The following is a 26,160-nucleotide window of genomic DNA, read 5'->3' on the forward strand; positions in this document are numbered from 1 at the left end:
TTACGTATTTCTCATAAAGCTAAAAATATACCTGATTTACTGTCATATTTTGCTGTTCTGGAAGAAATTCGTAAAATTTTGAAATTTTTTCGTTATTGTAATGTAAGAATAACAAATAATTTTGTTATATATTTCAGGGAAAGGTCAACTCTGTCATCTTGGATTCATGTAAGAAGTCCTCTATAGTCTTTGATAACCTTGTCTCGTCAGCAGAAGTAGTCAATTGTCAATCTTGCCAGGTTCAGGTTAGTAGATCATTTTCTTTTTAAAGATTAAGAAATATTGCAGTACTATAGTCAAGTACTGTTTGTACTATGGATACAGTAACTATCTACCATACAAATACCAAACTCACAGAGTTCTGCCAGTGCAAGTGTGTGCAAAGATGATCGCCAGAAAATTATTGGCACTATAGTCAATTTCTTTTTGCGAGGCATATTTGCACCGACTCGCAGCGGTGCTCTTTTAGCTCGGAAAAGTTTCCTGATCGCTGATTGGTTGGACAAGATAATTCTAACCAATCAGCGATCAGGAAACTTTTCCGAGCTAAAAGGGGGCACCGTTGCGAGTCGGTGCAAATCTGCCTCGCTAAAAGAAATGGACCCAGAACGTTATCCCATGTTTTTTTTTTTTTTTATGTCTGCCATGGCCGTCTTTTCGGTTTCTAAACAAGTGTCTGTCTTAATCTAATGCTATGGGGGTTATTCCTTTGTGTAAAAATCATGAAATCTTGAGTAATGGTTATACTTCTGGTGCTGTCAAGAAACTATTTAAATTTAATTTATAGTGTGTGGAAAAATAATAAAGCCATTAGCACATCTTGTCGCCCCACCCCAAGTTAAACCCAGTATTCCAGATGTTTACTTTATGAGGTAAGATTACTTAACGAAAATTTATTCTATCATTAGAACTAACTTTTTCTTAAAATCTGACTTTAACTAATTTTAAAAGGATTGTGCAGTAAATATTTTCTTTATTAATTAAAATTGTATGTTAGTTCAATAATTTAACTATCAATAAAACCAAGTAATTTAGCTTGATGGCCTATACATATAAAGTACGTTCATACACAAAAGAATGGTCGATATGCAATAAGATAATTGAAATAGCTGGAAGTGAGGGAAAAAAATGCTGTGCACAATCATTTTTTAAAGCATTTTACATAATAAAAACAAACAGCTGTATGAATTCTTAATATAACTAATGTTCATATTGATTTGTAAACAAACACTCCATACAGTGCGAGCAATCAGATGACACAAAACTTGAAAAACAACAACGTAAAATTGTTGGTCTGTAAAATGTCAGGAAATTTATAGAATACTAATTCAATTATATCTAATTTCATGAACTCTTAATACATTCATAGCCGTGTTGGCTACTGTTAGCAGGATCAACTGATGGGAAACAGTCAAGGGATGAGAGTTACTGGTGGGTTGCAAGTTGTATAACCCTAATCATGTTTTCCTTCCAAAACTTTCCAGCTTTCGAACGTACACTCGCAATGTATGTGGTTCGTATGGTGGCAGTTACTGTATTTATGTCTATCTATTTATTTTAAGATTAGCAGAGGACATAGTTCTATTAAATGAATCATGGGAGGAATTACAAAAGATGATAGAAGATTTGAATAAAGCAGAAATGTAGGACTGAAAATGAATATGAGTAAAACTAAGATAATGTTCAATGAAATGCAGAGAGACAACAAATAAGGTTTAAAACAACTCTCTAGAGATTTTTAATCAATACAGTATACATACAGTGCTTACGACAGACAGTAAGTGTTACACCAGGACTTGAGACCGAAATTAAAAGAAGGATAAGCATGAATTTCGAGAGCCTTTGGTGAACAAAAAGAGAGTATGCAAAGTAGAATCCCACTTTCTCTCTAAAAAGAAAAGTATTTAATCAGATGGTCCTACCGGTATTAACTTATGCATTGGAAACTTGGAGCCATAATAAAACCTTAGAATATAAACTAATTACAACTCAAAGAGCTATGGAAAGAATAATGATAATAATAACACTAAGAAACAGAAGAAGAGCAAACTAAAGTAGAGGAAATTAATAATATGTAAGAAAATGCAATGGACAAGGGCAAGGCATATAATGAGAGTGACAGATAATGGAAGGACATTAAGAATAATAGAATGGGTCCCAAGAGATTGCAAATAAAGTAGGGGAAGGAAGAGGAGAGGATGGATTGACAAACTAAGGAAATTTGTAGGTATAAACTGGCATATAAAGATCATAAACAGAGAAGAGTGAAAGGACATGTCTGAGGCCTTTGTCCTGCAGTGGACTTGTCATGGCTGATGATGATGATCTATCTATCTATCTTTCTAGACTTCAAGTTGTTCTTGAGGGCTTGGGATTAAGGGTGTCGTAGACTAACAAAGGCCTAAGTTTAAAATATCCAGTATTATTTCCCCCAAACATTAAAGTTAATCTATCTTTGGCCACCTTATACACTAGCATAGTTTTCTCTTAGAAATATGTGAACGATCTGGCATTCTCTTCCAGAATAATCCTGTTTTGTCGACATTGAATGGGATTTCCTTGAGAATTTGATGTTCATCGATGCTGTTTTTTAAAGTTTCAGGAAATTCTTCGGCAACAACAGTATCAGTAATAGCAGCAGCCTCTTGGATTTGAATATTGCATAATCTAAACCACTTATTCTAAGGAAGAGAAAACTATGCCAGGGTACAAGGTGGCTGAAGATAGACAAACTTTAATGTTGGGTGGAAATATTACTGGATATTTTAAGATTTAGCCTTGTTAGTTTACCAGGCTCTTAAGAACATCTTGAAGTCTAAGGGCATGGGTCACCATGGCCTTTTTGAAGAATGGATTGGTGGTTATTTGATACCAACAATAAAGTAGTATTGCAGGGTATAAAATCTTCCTTTTAAGGTTATGTTGATCCTAGACAATGCTATGAAAAATCCCACACATCTGAATGTTATGGACCCTAATGTGAATGTTGTTTTCTTACACCCAACACCAGCTCACTTATAAAATTAATGGACTAAGGCAAACTTTATGCCAAGCAGGTGATGCTTTTCTGGGGGAGGATGGAATAAGTATTCAGGAATTTTGGAAGGCATACAATATATATCAATTAGTGTTAAACATAACCACGTCTTGGGGCTGAAGTGACTCTATTCGCAATGAAATGCATTTGGAAAAATCTGTGGCCTCAATTCGTGTACGATTTTATGTACTTTGAAGTTCCAATCAAGAACCTCTTGAAGAATTTTGTAGCACTAAGTAACAAATTTGAGGATTTGAAAGAGAAAGATTTTGAACAGTTGATCCAGACCCACAAACAACTACTAACAAAAATAAGTGGTTGAAATTAGGTGAGAAACAGAACATTGAAGACAGTTTCCCAGACCCACAACTAAAAAAATTTCAAGCTTAGAGTAATGCAGAAGGGCTTTTATCGTTTATTCATGCATTTGTTGGTCTTGGAGTCCTTGGATCCTTCAGCTGAACGGTTTTCAAAAATTACGAAATGGTGTTGAAGGTTTAATAATGCCTTATAATATAATTTTTTAAGATAAAACGAGGGATACCATTCTGCAAACTTTTTATTAGTTCCTAGTCAGGGTTGGATAAAAAAGCGTACCGAGTCACCACCTGATCTTGACACGGAAGTGACTTCATGGTTTACAAAAATAAGGTAACAACTACATTTACAGTTTATTGTGCTGTAACATTCTCCTCTCACTCTCTTGTGACAAATGGAGTGTTCTTTTCACTCTGGTGTTCTTTTACACAAGTCTTCAAACAAAAACTTGGCCTTCTAGGATAGCATTTGGCTTGTAGGAGTTAGTTCATTCATCTGTTGTGTTATACAAAGTTGTGATAAGAATTCCATTTCATGGTAGAGTATGCCTCTATTCACGTTGATGATGTAGCCTTTTTAGTCACATTTTGAATGATGCTGTGCTTATAAATAACGGTGTACACGTTACCAGTCAGTCAACACCACATGCAATGTTCGTCACCTTGTCACCCCTTTCATATCTTTATTTATCATTTCCAATTTGTTTACATGTAATCACCTGCTGCTTAGAATCACTCACTTTGACTTTCTTTGGGAGACATTACTAGAATATGCAAAGATTGCTGAGATATCAAAGGATTACAGTACTGTACAGTAATTCAGCGTGTACATACATTTATAAAATTTTGTAAAGAACTAATGTGAATAGGACTTCTCCCAGCTGAAACAATATAGAGAAGCTATTAGCACTTCTAGTGTGGGAATTTATATTTTTTACGTTGTAATGATTTTCATTATAAGTGAAACGTTTTATTTATCCCTTTTGCAAGAACTGGTATGTTCCTGTGCCGAAGATGGGAATTTTACCGCTGAGTCTCCTCCTCTTCTCTCGGTTGTATCTGCTATTGAGGGTTTCTTGATGAGCTACCCAAATAGGCCTACCCCTCTAGGTGGTTTTGGCAATTAAACTCGTAAAAAGTACTGGCATACATTAGATCCAAAAGTCTATCTTGGAAGAAGAGGTTTCCTGTTTGTTGTCGTTACAGGTCATGAATCTGAAATTTATTTGTGGGAATTAATTTGTTAGGCAGTTTTGGAGTTCTTGCTGTAGTTTAGATAGAGCTTTATTTACATTTGGTATTTTACAGTAAAACTCCATTTTAGGGACTAATGATTGGTATCTTTGGTCTATACAGTGCTGTATATTAATTGTAAGAAATTTATCTTCTCTAAAAAAGGTATTTTGACAAAGGAAAAATCTATTTCTGGGTGAGAGACCTGTGTTGCCCAGTGAAATGCTCCTTATAGCACCATTTCTACAGTACAAATACTGCTAAATATACCAGAGAAAAAGTTGCATGGAATGCCAGGAATACACCCAGCTCGCTCACCCTTATAGGGTGTCGGTATAGAAACTGGGGTATGTTAGAACCACTACCAGAGGTCTCTTACCAATTAGTCTTCTCCTTCCTCAATATCCCCCGATACTACGAGGTGCCGTTCTACATCCGACTACTGCCCGCTACTACGGCTACTGTCTCCCCCCCCCCCACCACCACCACTACCACTACCCACGCTTCTCCCATCATTCCTACTAGCACCCCAAGTTTGGGCCAGCCTAGGTGAGGAAAAAGGGGTGGGTTCACTGGGCAACCCAGATCCCTCGCCCAGAAATAGATTTTTCCTTTGTCAAAATCCCTTTTCTGGGCTCAACCTGTGTCGCTCCATGAAATAGTAACATGAGATGTCTAAATATAATATAAAAGACATTAGTAATATATAAACATCACAAACATGGGTTAAAGTACAATCCAAATGAAGGTCAAGGTTAAGGCAGGGGGAATAGGCAAGGCAGGTGTCGCCCTGCTCCTTATTAGGAGACAAGGCACTAAGAGGAAAAAATATATATAAAGATAGGACCCTGTTTTAATGGTTCTGTTATATCCGGAGGAACCACGTTCCCTGCTGCCACTGTTGCAAATTTTAGGGCTTCCAAGGATTTTAAATAGTGGCATTTGAATACTGCTGGTGATTTCGAGCCTGTATATCTTTTTAATTCTTCAAAATTCATATGATGAAAATAATTGACTGATGTTGCTACTGCTCGGATATCATGGGCATGTGGGACTGATTCCGGGTTGGCTTGTTTAATAAAATAAAGAATCTGTTGTCTGATTCCTTTCAGGGATGGTTCCTCCATTCCCTCTAATAAACAAAGGGCCTGAAGACTTGTTAGGGGTTCTATTCAAATAGGCTTTCAGTGTTAACTGGGCACAGAGATAGGTCCTGTGGAAGTGGGAAAGTCTTCCACGGGGTCCATTTATTCTGTGGATCCTCATTCTTTGCTAAGAATTTTCTATCTCGAGAGATTAATATTTCACCAGAAGAAAGAAAGTCAATGTGATCTGGCTCTCTAGATAATGCTGAGAGTTCAGATATTCTGGTTCCTGAAGCTAAACTTATCAAAAATAACGTCTTTCTAAGAAGCGTTATAGAAGTGCATGAGTCATTATCAGTATCAGAAGCTAGATTAAGGACATCATTTAAAAACCAGGAAATGGTGTGAGGATGAGTTACTGGTTTTAGTCTAGCATAAGCTCTGGGGATAGACGAAAAATACGAATTTGTAAGATTAATATTGAACCCGAACTGAAATATTTTCTTTAAAGCGGACTTAATTGTAGTAATAGTATTAGCGGCTAGTCCCCCTTCAAACAAAGTTCTGAAAAGGGTAACTGCCAGATTCGTAGTCATCGTCTGAACTCCTGAGTTTTTCAAAAATTTTGCTAACTTCCTTACGGCAGAATCGTATTGCCGAAGGGTGGATTCTCTTTTGTCTGACTCTAGGAACAATGTGTTGAGAGGGTCAGTCTCAGCATCTTTTTGTGCTGCAAATTTCATGAAGTCCATAAAGTTAGGGTACTCTGAATTCTTGAGGAAGCTGACACACTGCGAGTTTGTACTATTTGTGTTAACTTTGGGTTGGGAATCTGCCGAGGGCGGAGTCTCAGTTGCACCAAGAGAGGAAACCAGTTGCTTTTGGGCCAATTGGGGGCCACTAGGGCAATCCGTCCTTTGAAAGTCCTGAGCTTGTCTAGGACTTTCATTAGCATGTTTATATGTGGAAACAGGTAAATCCTCCGCCAGTTGTTTCAATCTATGGACATGGCGTCTGGGGCATAGGCCAGAGGGTCCAGGTTGGGGGCTACATAACATTGTAGTTTGTGGTTGGATTCCGTGACAAATAGATCTACTTGGAGATCCGGAACTTGTTGGCAGATCCAATTGAATGACTTTTTGTCTAAGGACCATTCCGACTCCAGCTGAGTTGTCCTTGAGAGTGCATCCGCGACTATGTTCCTTACGCCCGCCAGGTGAACAGCTGACAGGTGCCAATGTTTCTTTGTTGCCATTGAGAAGATTGCTATCATCACATGATTTATGTGTCTTGATTTGGAACCTCCCCTGTTGATGCAGTGGACTATTCACGCGCTGTCTGGTATTAGTCTGATATGTTGTTTCTTTGATGGGGAGAATCTTTTTAGAGTAAAGAGCACTGCCATGGCCTCTAGAATATTAATGTGTAGTTGACGGAATGTCACTGATCACAAACCTTGGAACTTTTTGGATTGGGAGTAACCTCCCTAACCGCTTAGGGAGGCATCCGTATGGATTACTAATGCCAGCAGTGGGAATTGAAGAGGTACTGATTTTGCCAGGATTTTTACTTTCGTCCATGGCTGAAGTCTTTTCCTGAGTATTGATGGAATCCGGGAAATTGTGTCTTGATGTTTGTTGTTTGCTTTGGATCGCCAAACTCGATTGATGTCCTTCAGTTTGGCTTTCAATAGTGTGCCTATTACTGAAGCAAACTGGAGTGAGCCTAAGATTCTTCCTTGGTTTCTCCGGGATGTTAGTTTGTCCTTGAGAAAGCTTCTCATGTTTTTTGCTATCTTTTTCCTCTTTTTGGTGGAATCGACAGTTTGTGTGTGGTCAGGTTCCATTGTAGACTTAACCACTGGAAGCATGTTGCCGGAATAAGACGGGACTTTTTAAATTTATTTAGAACCCTAAGTGTTCCAGGAACTTTATTACTTTGTCCGTCGCCTTGTGGCATTCCTCGACGCTGTTGGCCCAAATAAGCCAATCGTCTAGATAGGCCACTAGCTGTATTCCTTGAGTTCTCAGCTCTTGGACTACTGTTTCCGCTAACTTAGTGAATATTCTGGGCGCTATATTGAGTCCGAACGGCATCACTTTGAAGGTATAAGCCCATTTGCCTAGCTTGTATCCTAGAAAAGGATGAAAATGCCTTGCTATCGGAACATGATAATAAGCGTCTGTAAGATCTATAGAGGTGGTGACGGCCCCACGGGGAAGTAAGGTCCGTACCTGCGAGACGGTCAGCATATGGAACTTGTCGCATTGAATGTATGTATTCAAATGGGACAGATCTAAGATGACTTCGTTTGTCTGGGTCTTTCTTTGGCACGCTGAACAAGCGACTTTGAAATTTTAAGCGTTTTACCTCTTTTATTGCATTCTTTAGAAGGAGATCTTTGGCGAAAAGTGTGAGATCTGCCGTTGGAATCATAAAAACTGGTTGTTGGAGGGGGCCCTTGTATCCAACTCCACCCTAGGCCCTTCGTTATTATGCTGTATGCCTATTTGCTGAAAGTCCGACGGCTCCGGAAGAGGTATAGCCTCCCTCCTACCTGAGGAGTCTCATTGGTTTGCAGAAGGTCTGCTACCACGGCTCCCTCGGAATCCTCTGCCCCTACCGGAAGCTCTACCGCTGCCTCTATGGCGAAAGGTTCCCCTAGTCCTACTACCTCTTGCATGCCTATTATACCCATGAAACACTCCTTGTGATTCAAAGGAAAGGTTATAAGCAGGAGACGTAGTAAACGGAGTAGGGTGTTGAGGTGGCTGGCTTACCAACACATAATGTTGTTGTGGCTGAGGTTTTGTGGTGGAAGGATGGCTCACCTGGGATACAGGCAATGCTTGTACCACAGTTTGAGCTTGTGGACCTTGGAAGGATTGAAACTTCCTTGGTCTTTTCTTGCCTCTTGATTGCGTTCCGGTGGGTTCGAATTTTCTATTTGGAATTAAACCCCACTGGACTCTGAGGCTCTGGTTGACCCTGGCTGCTTCTCCGAGGACGCTGTTAACCACGTCCTCCGGAAATAGCTCCGCTCCCCAGATCGAGGCCTTAATTAGTCTATTAGACTCATGCCTAATGGAGGCCTCAGCTAGGTCGTGCTTCCGGCAATTACGTTTAGCCACTGCAAAGTCATATGCATCACACTGAAGTGTGTGAAGCAAGGACTTTGTCAGGATCTTAAAGAGAGGCTCTTCGGCGTAGACTAATGAAGTCATCTCCGCCATCGTGACTGAGTTGATAGATCTACTCAGCCTGACTCTTGCATCGTATTCTATCTTAATCAGTGAGTCCGGTAGTCTGGGGAGTCGTTCACTGAATTGTGCGGTGGCACAGTTTGGGTTCAATTTTCCTGGTGGAAAGTAGCCGGGATGTCAATCCAGCATTCTTCGTCTCCCGGGAACAACAGGGAAGTCAGGTCCGTTTCCGTAAGTTGGGGCATGGGCTTGTCCTCCATAGCCGCTTGTAGAGTAAGGTCTACTACCTTGGTGGTGCATGGTGTAGGGGTTTGCACCTCTACCACGAACATGGTATACAGTATGTACCTTTATGAGGGGTTAACTTCATGTTGACACAATCCCACTCATTCAGGGTCCAGACCCAGGCGGACTGAGCTTGCTCTTTTGGAAAGATATGGTTTCCTTGGGAACCTTATCTACCCTTATTAGCGCATCCTCTGTCAGGCACGCGTAACCAGGGGAGGGGAATTGTAAATCCGGCGGGTTGAATTCAAAATCCTCTACCGGACGGGTACCACATCCTTCAATAGTCAGCATGCCCTCGGATAATGGCGCATGAAGAGCCAATCGCCACGAGTTCTTCTTTACGAACGCCGGGAGCTTTGACACGTCTGGGACCACAAACTGTTGTTGCTCTGGTAGCCCGGATCGCAAGAGATTCTCAATCAGGTTTTCCTGATTTTGCAGTCTGGGCTAAAGTGTCCATCGACTGCAGGCGATCGGCAATTGGTCCAATCTGAGATTGAACTATATTCCCCATCCTCTCCATGAGCTGGCTCGAGAAGGCTACTGGATCGAAAGCCAGTTCCGGCGTCTTCCCCTTTGAGCTCCTTGCTCTCGACCCTTGAGGTGGCGGGTTAGCCGTTGTTGAGTCCGTCTGCATCTTAGAAGCTGATAATGGTCTGGTTGGGAGAGGTTTGGGTAATTTAGAAGGCTTGCTAGCTTTGGGTAGAGCCTTCTTCACATCTTTTATTTTTGGGGCTACTGAGCATGACTTGTCCCTAGCCATGACATTCCCAGTAAACCCCCTAGAAAGAAGAGACAGAGGAAGAGTTAGACTGCACCGGACTAAGAAAAGGAATCTTAGGCCGGACGCTACCTGCCTCACTTACCTCCCTACCTTGTCCAGTGGAGTCGACGACCATTGGTTCGACATCCAGGTTGACAGCGGCTACATCCTCCAAAACATCATTGCCTAGTCCCTCCAAATCTTCAGGGAGGTCTTGAGTTTCTTCTCTAATCCTGGCGATGATTGGAGCCGCTGTATCTGCTGCTACCGCCGCCGACATTGGCGTTGGGGTAAAGTAGGGCGCACATATCCTCCGCCAGGATATACGGCTTCTTAGCCTTTACATTATGGCCAAAGCCACCGACCCAGGTCTTGAGGGTCGCCAGAGAAGCGCTCTTGATGGCTTGAGTGGTCTGAAAGAGACATTCCCGTTAGAACTTAAACCATAAAAAACTATGTACTGTACTGTATTTTCAGTACCAAGCTTCCAGTATGTTCAATAATTATTTCAAACATTTTCAATACGTTCAATAATTATTTCTAGAGGAAGGGATGTAGTACATACCGAGTCACTCGTAAGGTCAGAGACCAGAGTGTAACAAATCTTGCATCCGCCAAACCAGAAGGTCGGCCATCTGGACTGCACACCCGGCATGAGAACGGCAGACCTCATGTCCGCACGATTGCTGCAACACCGCAGTGCATGCCGTCTCCTGACAGCGTACCACCTGTAAGATAATTTGATATATGAGTATCGAATTAGATTGCACCGGCAGATCCGGCGATATATATAGTTAAGTAAAGTCCGCTGTGCTGAGCTCAGCGGGATCGCATGCTGTCTTAATAACTATACAATAATCATTTGCAATGGTACTCTATATATTGATTTCTGTCCTTCGTCATTTAATCTCATTCAAGAAATTATTATAAATATCTGGAACGGTCGGAAACGATAGTTGGATTAACCTTGAACCAGTCCGTCGGCCCCGGAGAGAGGAATTTTCCTATGAAACTTCTCTCAGCCTTCCGTACCCCCACTGGAATGGGATGTATGAAGAAAGGTTAGGGACGAGCGGAACAGGAACAGCCATCCAGATATTCCATTGGCCCCGGAATGCATTAAGCACTACATTAAATGTATATATATAAATGAACTAAATATTGATGACAAGGGGGTACAAAGAAAACAGAATATAGGGATATCAATATAGTGCCGGAATACTTGGATGGAAGTATGGATTCCTACTGTGTAAATCCGGCCCGAAAATAATAAAATTGTAATTTAAGTAGATACTAAGCTCCGTCTGAGACCCTCTTCCCGGGTCAACCATCAGTAAAAATCCTTTATATAGATATGGGATAAACTTATGGGATCAGAACAGGGTAAATTACCTGAATCCAATCAAAGAATCATAGTTACTAACTTATAGATACGATTCTCAAGTTATTCCGGTCCTCCCGGGACGGAAGGATAGCGAGGATGGAATTCCAGGGAAGGGGGGAGAGTGCGAGGTGCATACCCAGTCCCGCGTGTCTGGTGGCCAACCATGACGAGCCGAGGAGAGAGCGCTACCCGCGTCAGCTCACGGAGCGTGTGAGCCAGGCCTCTATCTCAGTTGTCTTCCCACTCTCTCTAAAAGAATGTGACTCAAGCCTACTTCCTGAGGTAGGGTGTGGCGAATAATCCACCGAGGTGTGTACAGTGGGAGGGGGACAACCAAGAAGAGTGGCTGGCTCGAGATCAGGTGACCACTGTGGCCGGTCGGGTGGGACAACCCTCCGAGACACAATGGAAATACCCGATAAGGCGGTAGGCCTATGGCTTCCCGACTAAAGCATGCAGATTAAATAAAAATAATGATAATAATTACTTGACATATGTGTTCTACAGTAAGATAGGCTATAACGACATAAAGTGAGTAAAAAGGGGGAAATAGGGAGAGGAACATGGTGTGATACGAGCGTATAGCCTAACCCTCCATAATCGGGTAAATTGCCGACCTGGTCAGGAAGACTAAACTGCTCTAAACAATAACTAGCCCTTCAAAATCGGGTATAATGCCGACCTGGTCAGGTAGTACAATGACTTAAGGATAACATCCTATATAAATTAAAAGTGTTCCGATTCCCCTCATAATACTCAATAGGAACATCCTAACCTAAGTATAAAATACGTATATCGAAGGGGAGGCTCATTGGTGTAGGCTACCTTCCGAAGCCGCATACAACCCGGTCGGGTAGGCTAACCAAATGAACACCAAAATAGCCTAATTAATACTCAAACGTTAATAAACTTCAATAGCCATGCTAAAACACTGTATAAGATGTCTAGAGCTAAATAAATTAGACTATAATTAGTATGAGGAACTAATTGAAAGCCGTAAACAACATGGAGCTCTCGGAGGTAGCGACACCAAAATGGCTGCCGAATATGCCCGTGAGGGAAGGCATCACACAAAGCTGCTGAGACTAAAATTAACAATATTATTAATTCAATGTGTGTCGCTACCTAGAACTATCAAAACAGATAATTATAATACTTAACTTGGGAGTAGGGTTCTCCAAAACATCAGACATCTTCAAAAACACAGTAAAAAAGAAGCTACTGAAACAAACACGTGTGGATATCACGGTGCTGGAAAAGGAATGAAGGGAGAAGCGTGGGTAGTGGTAGTGGTGGTGGGGGGGGGGGGGTAGTAGCTGTAGTAGTGGGCAGTTGTCGGATGTAGAACGGCACCTCGTAGTATCGGAGAAGACTAATTGGTAAGGGACCTCTGGTAGTGGTTCTAACACGCCCCAGTTTCTATACCGACACCCTATAAGGGTGAGCGAGCTGGGTATACTCCTGGCATTCCATGCAACTTTTTATCTGGTATATCTAGCAGTATTTATACCTTAGAAATGGTGCTATAAGGAGCGACACAGGTTGAGCCCAGAAATTGAATTTTTAAGGCCATTATCCTTAAAAGACTTTTGTAAAAATAGTACTTTTCCATTGAATGTCTAGTAACTAAAACATATTTGTAAGTTCTGTAAATTAGTGTTTTTATAGAGTTAGTTTTAAATACAGTAGGGCAGTAACTTGAAAAAACTAATCTTTAATCCAGTAAATGATGATTTTATGAAGACTGTCAAAGATTTCTCTTGTATATTAGTCATAATATAAAAAATCAGAATTTTGTGTTCTTTTTCTTGTTCTCGTGATTACTATTCAAATTGCCTTATGCCCAACAATTTTCATGCTAAGTTAGGTAATTTAGTAGAATTGCTTAGGACGTTATTCATCTTTTCAATATGATGGTGTCTTTACTTTTTTGTTTGGTTTATATGAGATTAGGATTTTTTTGCCAGAATCTTAATTATATAGAAAATATGAATAATGTTTTAGACAACTCTAAATTTGCTAACTTGTGTTCTCCTGAGTTTATCGATATTTTCAAAATAGAGTACAAAATTAACAGACTTTTGAGAATTTTGAAGGACATTATTATTATCAATAAACAGATATGAATATCTTCTTCAGGTTCTTCATATGGTATATGATATGGGTTACTTAAAATTCATAAGTAAATTATCCCACTCAGACCCATTTTAGCCACTTAACTCCCCCAATTTTAACATTGCCAAATTTCTTTTGCTGCTTTTGAAACTACTCTCTTTGAATGAATTCACACTGCTGAATTCTGTATCCCACGTGATCACACACGCTCGTACACTGTAACGGTATTTCTGTTTTTTATTTTTTTTGTATATTGTCGTTATCGCTCTCCCCTCGCACCACTAACCTGTTAAGGCGTGTATATTCTTGCATCATCGTGTTTAATTTTTTGTGCCGTTCTCAACTGAAACTGGTGTATGTATACTCATGCCTCATCAAATAAAGTTAGTTGTATTAAAAAAAAACAACACCGTTACAATGTAGGAGCGTGTGTGATACACGTGCGGTACAATTCCAAGAAATGAATCGAGAAAATTATTCTTTGTATTGATGTGCAGAGTCCAGAGTAGATATTGTTTAGTGACAAAGTAAAAATAAATGACCAGTTCTTTAGTCAACTTTTACTATATTTTTTCTTGTGCATTTATATATCTTTGCACCTTGAGTATCAGTATTACATGATGGGTGAAGATTAGAAAGTAAACATTTTGAACCACTCTGTTTCAGAAGACCGCTGGAAGATTTTTTCTGTAGTTTGACATGATTTTGGTCGTGAAGAATATGCTTAACTTTTAAGATGATAATAATAGAGATATATTCTATCAGGCATTGTTATGGTCTTCTGTCATACTGTACTTTGGTTTAATAAGAAACTGAGTTTATAATAAAAGAAATTATTTCTATATTCATCTGAAATTCATATTGCTTCTCCAGAAGCTTGGTTTGTTGATAAATACTTTCAAAATTTAATTTACATTTCCCCATTTTCTTTTCTTTCAAAAAACACCAGTCCATAGTAAAGTAATGAAACAATCTAGCTGATAATAGTAAGAAGCACCAGCACACGTTTTCAGCTTTGAAATTGATAGTATTTCCTATTCTCAATAACAGATTTCTTATCAAAATTATATTGTATATTTTTATAAACCTCCCCTGATGTTCATATTGCTGTCTCCCACACACCAGTGGAGGTCAAAAGCCAGTGAAGAAATGAAATAGGTCAACAAGAAATTTAGAATGTAGGCCTATAACATAATCAGAATTCTAGAATAAATTAGTCCAGTTTAAATGGTGAACATGTCAAAATACAATTTAAAATATGGAACTACAGATTTTTTCTAATGATATTTGAAATATCAAAAAAGAAATCTATAAATTAATTGAACTAAAATAATTTATGAAATAAGTGACAGAGAGAATGCGGAACAAGATCACCCAAAAACAATTTCTATGTACAACAGTGCACAGGATTGCTAACAAAGCCAGAGAAACCGACTTGACCTGAGTTTTTGTTAACCAACTGAGCAACAACTTTATCAACTAGGAGAATAATTGCAGATACATGTAGTCTACCTTTATCACAAAACCCACATAGGCTGATACTTCCTGCCCAAATTAACAGCACCTGCCCTATCCTGAACAGAGATAATGATCTTGTACTCCTTTGATTTCCGATGTAGTCTAGTGACAACGTGTGTCTGAACACACTGCCATGGTCTGCCTACCACCATTGGTTTGTGGTCTTCCTTTCTTTTATCAATGGATAACTAATATCTCAAGCTAATTATTGGGACCTAATCTGGCAACCTAAATTGTCTGATTGGTAGATTAACTATTAGTTATTTAAAAATTAAAACTTTCAAACTAATCATATTTATTTTTTAATACATATGCCATAATTAAACGATTATCATAAAAGGAGCCGGTCAACCAATGTTGTTTTTTAAGGACAGGACTTAGACATTAATACCACTTATAAGGTTTCTTGAGACATCTCTAAACCGCATATGATTTTTGCAGTGGGGTTTATCCTTAAAATGATTTTTTCATATTCTAATACAACTTAAAGCACAATAAATACTCACGACAATCTGGAAGGGGGATACATCATATCACTGATGAGACAGGAAAACTAACCTGGAACAGCTGGCACATCTTGGCCTTAACTGCTATATTGTTTCATTACTCTTCTTCTTCTTCGTCTGCATCTTTTCCCACTTTTATGTGGGGTCGATATTTCTGGCCAGCGTTCTCCATCTACAGTATCTCTGTCCCACACTAATCCCTTTGATCGAAGGTCATCCCTCGATCAAAGGGATTAACCAGTTTCATTACTATGCTAGAGATATATCTTTTTGAAAGGAAAGAAAATGGGAAAGATTTAAAAAAATTTTGGGGGCAAATATCAATAAACCAAGCTTCTGGAGAAGTAATATGAACATCAGGGGAAGTTCATAGAAATAATTGTACTTTCTTGCTTCTTTGGGGTCCTTCAAGAAGGGCATCAAGTTTTAGTTTGATAGATGATGATTTAGGATTATTATACCATACAGGTTTGGGTTCATGAATAACATTTGACCTTTGTGCTAGATACCATATAATTTGTAATAAAAATTTGGATAGTTTTGTATTTATCAAGGGGATAGTTATTAATTTCTCACTAGGTATTGAATGACATATAGTTGTTGCTCTGTTTTGTTGCTTTTCTTAGTTATTTTTCTAATAAAATTTAAAGAAACTGGGCTTAAGGACTAAGGAAAATGTTGAGTTTAAATATATTAGCCAGGAATTCAACAAGATTTCAAACTTGACTAAATTTCAACCCAAGTTTTGGTAGTATGAGTAAAAGAAATGGGGCAAGGCAATTACCATGAGTCGAATTACTTTCTCGTTCCAGTTCCTGACTCCACCATGTCTCTTCAAAAGCTCTTGATAAGATTCATCAACCCACTCTTCCCCAATACTGTATCTTACTGCTGGTTTTTTTTTTCTTTAGAGTACTAGTGAGTAGTACGTGCACCTCCTGACCCCTTTTAGAAATACAGGTCACTTTCAATATCTAGTTATGGTCTGTCCCTTACCTTTGTGAAATTTTCCTCATATTTTTTTTATATTCTAAGTTGCAAACCCACCCATTGTTTCATTAAGTTTGCTACTAATATTTTTGAAATTGCTTGTACCCATTTTCAATTTAGTTACAGGCTACAAATAAATACAATTTGTAGTTTAATGTATGATTTTTAGCTGCTGTAAGAATGTGTTTATTGATGCATACGGGATTAGTTTATTGCATATTTGATAGTTATGACATTTCCATATAATGAAAAATACTAAGATTGATCCCTTGCATATTCCTTAACTCATCGTGTAGATATGGGTAATCCAGCTGTATTGAATTGGATGTAATTCATGTTGTTTTCTGCTGTCCTAGATGAGAATGTTTGAATTGTTCTTTCGTTTGTTATTGCTTGTCTTTGACTAGCTTGTATAATTTTTACTTCTTCTTTTTTTCTAAAAACCCATTATGCAGAATCTGAAGGTTACACTTGTGAGGGACAGTTGAGGATTAATTTGAGAATATCAGTGTGGGTCTGCTAGAAATATAATCATGCTATGGACCCAATTATGTCCCTTTAAAGTCTACCACATCTACTTTTCCCATTCAGAACAATCTTTCTAACCTACTAATAACACCTTATTTTTCCAGGTAATGGGAGTGATGCCAACTTTATCCATTGAGAAAACTGATGGCTGCCAAGTATATCTGAGTAAAGAATCCTTGAAAACAGAAATCATAAGTGCTAAATCGACTGAAATGAATGTTCTCATACCCAATGACGATGGCGACTTTACCGAATGCGCCATTCCAGAACAATTCAAGACTGTAGTGAAGGGTCGTTCCCTGTCAACTACTTGCACTGAAGCTGCTGGGTAAATTTTCTGAATGTTTACCATATCATGCACAGAAAAAAGGCTCCATAAGTGTAAGAATAAGTGCTTTATCAAGAACTTAAAAGGCTAGTTCAGTATAGACATTTTTAAAATGTATGTACAGTTGTTAACTGGATTTGGTGCTTATAATTTCTGGTATTTTAGAATGTCATTGACTTTTTATTTATTTAGATAGTTATTGAGCAATACAAAATTCTATTATTATTATTATGAAAAATTGCCCGAACCAAAATATGCTATTCCTACATACGGTTATTACACCTAATAGTTTTTCACCCTATAGCATTCAGGAATAATTGATTTTATGACAATATGCAGAATGGCTGTAATAGTAATAAGGTTTGTAGTGATCAGATAGGCCTTAATGTTGATTCATTCCTCAAATACAGCAAAATTTAAAACCATTTTGCCTAGTCACTATATAATATTGAACATCGAAGACAACATTAAAATGATACTGTAGTGTAAAAAAGGACTTTATATCTACAGTTTGAGTTTCATTCGAATTTTGCACCATTGTAATTTGTTCAGTGAACATGATCTTGGAATGTCTTGACCTCTGTTTGTTTGAAAATACACTTCTAAAATGGGTAGGTTTCAGGACTTGCCATTTGTCTCACACTTATCCTGTATAACTTAATTCGTCTGATCACATCTGTGTCGGCTCCACAGATGTGATAAGCTGAATTTAGTTTTACAGGTAAGTGTTCGAAAATTAATTTTGAATTTAAAAATTCATTTCACGTTAAGGTGCTTCAATGGAGGAGATTGATTAAAGATAATCCCTTCTCTTGGGAATACATGTATGCTGAAAATATCATTTTATAGTTTAAATTCGCATGCAGAATTCAAGGTATTTCAATGGACTGTGATGTAGTGTTCCAATTATTGTTCTTGATTACATTATGACAAGCAATTAAAAAGCACATGCTTCGTTGCACTTACAATTGCCCAGGTTCTGTGATGGTCATTTTAAATGACAAAATTACCTTTTCCAAGACATATTGTGTAATTTCAAATTGAAGTGATTTCCATCAAATTTGATCTGTTTTATTATTATTTGAAAATTTAAAATTCAGCTGAGGAAACAAAAAAAGTTGATTTGTGTGTGTTAAACTAATTTTCTTTCCTATATTTTTTTAAGGTGTTAAAGTGATGCCCCTCTGAAAAAATGCATTTTCAATAGCCTTGTGGTATATTTATAGTAGTAATAAGGATTCACTGTTTAGGGGTGCAATGAGAAAGGCAAGATACATCAGTTAATACTTTTATAGGTGAACTCTTCTTATACTAGATAAAAGTGAACATTTTAATTGCTTATGCTTTTTAGTAGTGTAGAGTCATAATTTATTGATGCTCTAGTCTAAATGCAATTGACAACTCAGAACTGGAAATTGAGGAGAATTGAGTAGAATTGATTATCATTGGGAAGTTTATATTTTTTGCTTTGTTATTGTCTGTTAACTTCACATGTTAATTAGAAAGCAATCTTCCATTTTATAAATCAGCCATATTTCTGATTTCATTAATAAAATTACAAGTGGGTTTGTTTATTTTTTTTACTTTTTCCCCCCGAGTCTTCGAATATCCGTATTTATCCTTGGACAACATAAAATCCTGTTCCGTATCAGATATAAAAAATGGAATTTAGGTTTTATAGCTTTGTTTTTTACAAACTGAATTACGAAAGTTGTATGGGAGCCAGACCACTGGCCATGAAGAGGCGTCTACCTTCTAATTATTTGTACAATATTTGTTATAGTGTCTGTTCGTGTGAGTGGGCTTTTGTGGTTTTTAAATCTACAAAACTTAACCTCCACAGCTTAGGAAGTTGAAAAATTAGGCAATCTCATGTAATGTAAATTCCCTTTTAAACTGTCATATATCCTTGAAAAGCATCAGCCCATTTGAATATTTACAATATATTGATAAATTCTTCACTCTGTAAAATATTCCTTGGCATCTTTCCCCGTCAACAAAGCTGGAAACAAACTGCAATTTATGTATACAATAGAATTACATGAAAAACTACAGGGAAAAATGCTGACCTTGAAATTTGCTAGCAATACTTTACCCAAGAACAGCAATAAATTTGCACTGGATAATCTTCTTAGAGTAATTAATGAATTTTAAGCATCCCTTAATGATTTTAGGGTACTTCAGTATGTATAGCTGTCTGGGACTGGAATTGCAGTACGAATATAACAAGTTGATTAGGTAGCACGTATTGTCAAAAGGGCAAATTGGTATTATATTCAGGCCTGCACTCTGTCATACAAATCATAAAAGATGATTGTTCCAACACACAATACTTACCTCGAACTACTTTTTTAGGAGTATCTGGGATCTCCTCCCAACCTACCAGTTTTGTGTAGTTTACCTTATAGTCCTGTTTTCTATGAGGGTAACCTCAGGTGGAGTGGAACTTGCCCTGAGGCTATCCCCCAGGTCAGAGAGCATGCTTGCTCAGGTCTCGATCTCCAGTAAGTTCTCTGGTCGCGTCGTGATAACATCTCGACGATCCCTCCTTACCCAGTGCGACCCTGTGTCCCCGACCCCCCCTTTTGTGTCTTTCGCGGTCCTCACGTGGACCCATTATTATTATTATTATTACTACAGCCCTTTTTGGAAAAGCAAGTTGCTTTAACCCCAGGGGCTCCAATAAGGAAAATAGCCCAGTGAGGAAATGGAATAAGGAAATAAATAGCTGAAGAGAACAAATTAACAATAAATCATCCTTCCTACCCCTATCCTCTGTTACGTCGTGTAGGGGTAGCTTATGTTCTCCTACAGCCACGTGTCCGGAGTGCGAGTCCTGGAACGTGGTGCAGTGGGTGCGCTTCGGCACCAAGAAGAAGAATGCGTCCAAGAGGTCTCATAGGAAGGCGAGCCTCTCCTCTTACTTCTCCCGATGCCTCGTCGAATGGAGCTTCTTTATACAGCCATCTTCCCCTACCCAGAGTAGTGGACGAGGTAAGTCAGTTGTGGGGAAGTGCCCATTGCTCTTCCCCAGGAGTCGGAGTGGGTGTGGTATAGCACCAAGAAGAAGTAGGCGACGAAGAGGTCGCCTAAGAAGACTAGCGCCCCTTCCCCCCTTGCTTCGCCGGGCGTCTCGTCTGACAGAGCTTCCCTACCACCCTCCCCTACCCAGAGTAGGGGATGAGGTAAGTCCGTTGTGGGGAAGAGGGCCGCGGCCCTTCCCCAAGAGTCTGATCTTCAGGATAGTGGGGTTGTGGCGTCGTTCCAGACGAGTGAGGGGCTTGAGGGAGGGGCGGGAGTGTGTTGGGAGACGGAGTCCTGGTGCAAGCAGGCCACGTCTCCTCTGATGACCCCATGTGGGGGAAATGTGTCCCTAATTCTTCTCCAGCCTCTTTGGCGTGTTTTTCAGTCACTTCTGCAGCCGAGGACGTCGCCGATAAGGAGCCTCCCAAGACGGGGCGCTGAGGAAGCTCAGCAGCGGCACCCGACGGAGGGACTCGTCATGGTAGGTTCCAGTCGACAGGCGTAAGTCCGCGAAGGGTCCGGCTCCATCCACGCAGCGGAGAGAGTCGCCCCTTCGGTCTGGCAGTCGAGTCCTGACCTCCAAAGGCCACCTAGCTCGGCACGAGCGCAGTGGACCCAGGACGGAGACCCCCGTTCCGACGGTGATGCCCGCCCTTCGACGTGAACCCCGGCAACCCTACAGCAGGCTCTGGCAGGCCGGCATAAGTCCTCCAAAGGCCACCTAGCTCGGCACGAGCGCAGTGGACCCAGGACAGAGGCCCCCATTTCGACGGTGATGCCCGCCCTTCGACGTGAACCCCGGCAACCCTACAGCAGGCTCTGGCAGACCGGCATAAGTCCACGCGGGTTCCGACTCCTTCCACCCAGCGGAGAGTCGCCCTTCGGTCTGGCAGCCGTGTCCCAGCCTCCAAGACTTCGGCAGCCAGGTCTCGGTCGACAGGCATAAGCCCGCGAAAGTTCCGACTTCTCCCGCCCAGCGGAGAGTGTCGCCCCTTCGGACTGGCAGCCTTGTCCCGGCCTCCAGTCCTTCGATGGCCAGCCCTGAACGGAGGAACCAACCAGCCAGCACGGGGAAGCCCGTGGCTCCATGGATATCCGCAGGAGCTCCATCCTTCCAGCGGAGGTAGCCGCTGGATCGACCCGGCAGCATGGCATCCATACCCGGTACCACGACTGCTCCATTCAGGCTTCGTGGTCAACCGCTGGTATGCCAGGGTACTCGCACCCCACGGATTCCCCGGGAGGGGGTAGACCCATGGCGGCTACCTCCGTCCCAGGGGCTTCATCCGTGATGGAGATAGCTGCTCCATCGTCCTGGCCAGCCCCATCCAAGCATTGGAGGTGGCCACTGACACCCCCATGATGGCTCCATCCGTGATGGAGCCAGCCGTGCTATCGTCCTGGTCAGCCCCATCCAAGCATTGGAGGTGGCCGCTGACACACCCGTGACGGCTACCTCCGTCCCAGCGGCTCCATCCGTGATGGAGTCAGCCGTGCCATCGTCCCGGCCAGCCCCGTCCAAGCATCGGAGGCGGCCGCTGACATGGCAGGGTACTTAAACACCACGGATCTCCCCCGGAGGGGGGAGACCCATGACGGGTTCCTCCGTCCCAGTGGCTTCATCTGTGATGGGGATAGCCGCTCCATCGTCCCGGACAGCCCCATCCAAGCATTGGAGGGGGCCGCTGACACACCCATGACGGATACCTCCGTTCCGGCGGCTCCATCCGTGAGGGGGCCAGCCGTGCCATTGTCCCGGCCAGCCCCATTCAAGCATCAGAAGAGGTCTCTGACATGGCAGGGTACTTAAACCCCACGTATTTCCCCGGGAGGGGGTAGGCCCATGACGGCCCCATCCGTGACGAAGGCAGAGTGGTTTTTCCCCGAGCGGGTCGGATGGGGCTATTGCCTCTCCAGTGCCTGCCTCAGTGGCCGACGGAGAGGGAGCCCCACACCTTTGCCCAATGCCTCTTTGGCTCCGTCCGCCCTTCGGATGTAGAAGTTGACACACGTAACCTTTCCTTTGCCTTGCCCCCCGTAGGGGAGCTTCGACTCCTCAGTTAACCTTCAGGCCCTCCTACTCAGACTCCAGGAGAGGGCGTTCAGGCCGCGGCTCTTGAAGGAGTTAGGAGGGGAGGCCCCCCTACTCCTGCTGGCGCCTCAGGTGGGGGGATGCCTCAAACGATATTGGCAAGCATGGCAGGACCACGGAGCGGATCCGGGGACCGTAGCAGTACTAAAGGAGGGGTACAAGCTTTCCTTCCTAGTGGACCTCCCCCTCGGATCCCAGATCAACAGGGGGAGTGGTTGGCATCCAGAGCCCCCTGGAGAGTAGCAATATTGCAGGAAGAAGGTATGGCAATGCTGGCTAAAGGGGCAGTAGAACCAGTCGAAAACCGAGTCCAGGGTTCTACAATAGGCTCTTCCTGGTGGAGAAGGCGACAGGGTTCTGGAGACCTTTCAGCCCTCAACAATTCGTATACAACACCGGCTTCAAGATGGACACTCCGAAGTCGGTCCTAGCGACCTTGAAGGAGGGGGACTGCTGAGGTCCATAGGCCTCGAAGCCGTCTGCTTCCAGGTCCCTGTCCATCCCTCCAACAGGAGGTTCTTAAGGGAAAAATGAAGTACCTAAACATGGCAGTTCAAAACCCTATGCTTCAGACTGTCGGCAGTCCTCAGGCCTTCACGAAGGTCTTCTCAACAGTTTCAGGCTGGGCGTACGAACAGGACGTCCGCCAGATTCGGTACTTAGGTGACTGGTTGTTGCTTTCAGTCCCAGAGGGAATACTGAGGGAGCAAGACGAGAAGCTCCTGCAGTTCTACAACGTCTTGAGTATCTTCATCAACCTGGAGAAGTCCCGGCTGATTTCCTCCACCAGGATGACCTACCTAGGGTTGGTTCTAGACTCCCGGATGGCGAGGTCCTTCCCCTCCGAGGAGAAACTGGACACCCTGAAACAGATACTCTGGCCCTTCCTGTCGGGCCAACCCAGGAGAACCAAGGTCTGGCGAAGACTGATAGGACTCCCCGCACTAGATAGTCCTGGTGTCCCCAGAGACGAAGGAAGTCCTGGGGTGGTAGCAATCGGAACGAACACCCTCAAGGGAATGCCCTTTTCTGCCTACCTTCCGGAGATGCTCCTGTTCACTGACGTATCCAAGGAGAGCTGGGGTGCTCATCTTCTCGACAAAATGGCAAAAGGTAGATGGGAAGTCGAGGGGACGATCCTGCACATATACGTGCTGGACATGAGGATCGTACAAAGAGCGGGCCTAGTGATCGTCCATCCACCCCGGGAAAGCTCCGTGGATCCGGGGTGGGTCAACGCCACGGTGGTGGCCTACGTGAAAGAGCAGAAGGAATTAAGTCGAAGGAACGGTGCAATCTCACGATGGAGTTCCTAGAATGGGTTGAAGTGGAACAAATTCATTTTTCAGCCAGGTTCTCTCCGGGGAAGAGGAACGTCCTGGCCAACGGCCTCAACTGGAAGGGTCGAGTGGTAGAGCCCGAGTGGTCCCTACACCCAGAAGTGGTCAAAACCCTCTCCCTGAAGTGGGGCTCCCCGGTGGTCGACCTCTTCGCCACGAGACTAAACGCACAGCTCCCCGTGTTTTGTTTTCTTGTGCCAGATCCAGCAGCAACGTTCGAGGCCGCCTTCCAATGAGACGGACGGCCAACCTGTGGGTGACTTTGGTAGCGCCCTGGTGGCCAGAGAGGTAGTGGTTCGCGGAGCTAAAGGAACTGGCATGCCTTACACCTGGGTCACTTCCAGACAGACCAGACCTTCTCCGGCAGCCTCACTTCCAGAGGATCCACGAAAACCCTTGGTCCCTCCTTCACGCGTGGAGGTTATCGAGCGTCTGCTGAAAAAGGAAGGATTTCCGTCGAGGACAGCATCACTAGGATAACAGGGTACCTGAGGCGTTCGTCAGTCGAGGTGTACCAGGCGTAGTGGGCTACCTTTTCTAAGGGGTGCTCCTCGAAGAACATCAGGCCGTTAGGGGCCTCCATTCACGAGATAGCAGACTCCCTGGTCTATCTCAGGGACGAAGGGGGCATGTCCATCCCAGGTCTTCCTCCTGAAGGACATAGACCTGGGTGCCTCAGGTAGATCTCGACGCTCTTCAAGAGCTTCGAGCAGTCGTTTTTCCCCCAAGCCGTTAGAGTGCCCCAGGGGGATGTGGCTAGGGTACTTGAAGTTGATTTTGGTACCTCCCTTCGAGCCTCTAAAAGACATTCTAGACAAGGAGTGCACCCTCAAGGCAGTCTTTTGTTTAGCTCTGGCATCAGCAAAGAGTAGGTGAGATTCCTGGCCTGTCGTACGAGATCTCACACTCGAAGGGCTGGCGAGATACTACTTTCAGATTCTTACCCTCCTTCGTAGCCAAGACTCAGAATCCAGTTGTTTGGGAACCCAAAATAGAATTGTTTCCAGTGCCAGCTATTCCTCGCTCGGACAACCCGAGGGACTTGCAGTATGGCAGTTATTAGAAAGGACAGTTAGACTTCATCCCGAGATCAAGAGTCTGTTCATTTTCCTCGGGACTGTGAAGGAGCCAGTCTCCAAGAACACTTTCTTCTTCTGGATAAGGCAAGTGATCGTCAGGGCCTACAGTAGTGCAGGGGTCCCCTTTCCAGGAAAGCCCAGACCCCACAACATTAGGAGTCTAAATGCTTCTTTGGCATTTGAGAAGAACATGGCAGTGGGCCAAAGTCTGAGGGCAGGTACTTGGTCTAACCAGTCGCCCTTTACGGCTCACTGCTTGAAGGACTACTCGAGAAAGTCCTTGGGCGGGTTCTCGCGCGGTCCCGTTATTTCCGCATTCCAAATGGTTTAAGGGTGTAGCCCCAGTGGTAACTGCGGGTAGCGAGTCCAAGAGACACAGGTTCCTTCCTGAGCCCCTTGTTCTTCCTTCCCTTATTCCCTTACCAGAAATGGCTTGGGTAGCCCCCCTGAAACAGCCATGGGATACACTATCATGGGAAGGACATGTCTCCTAGGATTCTTGCAGAAGTGAGTTACATAGACACTAAGATGGTTTTTTGCGTAGTTTTCCCTCTTTTCTCGTGTTTTCTTTGAGGTCAGCAGAACCTAGTCTCCTACCTAGGTTCCTCTTCTATTCTCGTCACAGTCTCTAGGTCCTGAAGGACACTCCCACCTCCTAAGGTATAAGTCTCCTAAGAAAGTAGTTCAAGGTAAGTATTCTGTGTTGGAACAAATCACAAATTTTAAGTAATTTGTATTTTTCCTAACAATATTTACCTCAAACTACTTTCGGGTAATGGCCCGCCCATCCTACCCCGAGTGCCTTGCTGGACTTCATAGATACCTAAGCTATCAAGAACTTACTTGAGATCGAGACCTGAGCAAGCATGCTCTCTGACCAGGGGGATAGCCTCAAGGCATGTTCCACTCCACCTGAGGTTACCCCTCATAGAAAACAGGACTATAGGGTAAACTACACTAAACTCTGGTTGGTTGGGAGGAGATCCCAGATACTCCTAAGAAAGTAGTTCGAGGTAAGTATTGTTAGGAAAAATACAAATTACTTAAAATTTGGGATTTTTCATGATTCATGCCTTCAATTAGAAAATTTTATTAGTTGCAAGTGACAATTTTATGACCCTAGGATATGAATAGATGAATATGTTTATTTCTCGCTGCTCTTTCCTTTTTCCCTCCTTTGTGACAAGGACATCTCATAGTTGTGGAATCCATGCAGTTGTGGGTGGCAGCAGACATTTGGCCACCAGGATAGCTTTTTAGATACCTCAACAAGGACCATCAACAGATGAGTTGACTATTTGGCTCGTAGCCACATGGGAGCCACCAGGAT

At 42.4% G+C, this 26,160-nt stretch overlaps 2 protein-coding genes across 13 annotated transcripts in view; one reads left to right on the forward strand and one right to left on the reverse strand.

Moving 5' to 3' along the window:
• The window catches only part of capt (adenylyl cyclase-associated protein 1), a 223,655-nt gene extending 204,794 nt beyond the window's left edge, over positions 1 to 18,861 (forward strand). For all 12 annotated transcript variants that reach the window (XM_068360889.1, XM_068360890.1, XM_068360891.1 and 9 more), the window contains 2 exons: positions 138 to 245; positions 17,072 to 18,861. In XM_068360889.1, the coding sequence (XP_068216990.1) occupies positions 138 to 245; positions 17,072 to 17,299 (336 nt within the window). In that variant the 3' untranslated portion in view covers positions 17,300 to 18,861. The remainder of the gene's footprint in view (positions 1 to 137; positions 246 to 17,071) is intronic.
• On the reverse strand, positions 5,148 to 12,574 carry LOC137629515 (uncharacterized). The gene has a single exon (XM_068360882.1). The coding sequence runs from the start codon at positions 6,824 to 6,826 to the stop codon at positions 5,756 to 5,758; it is 1,071 nt and encodes a 356-aa protein (XP_068216983.1). The 5' UTR covers positions 6,827 to 12,574; the 3' UTR covers positions 5,148 to 5,755.
• Positions 18,862 to 26,160: the final 7,299 nt, after the last annotated feature.

This window comes from Palaemon carinicauda, chromosome 37 (genome assembly GCF_036898095.1).
Source record: "Palaemon carinicauda isolate YSFRI2023 chromosome 37, ASM3689809v2, whole genome shotgun sequence".
NCBI classification, from domain to species: Eukaryota; Metazoa; Arthropoda; class Malacostraca; order Decapoda; family Palaemonidae; genus Palaemon; species Palaemon carinicauda.

Excerpts from the sequence above, each read along its gene's own strand:
- LOC137629515 (XM_068360882.1), bottom strand. The coding sequence starts at position 6,826 with ATGGTCCTTAGACAAAAAGTCATTCAATTGGATCTGCCAACAAGTTCC.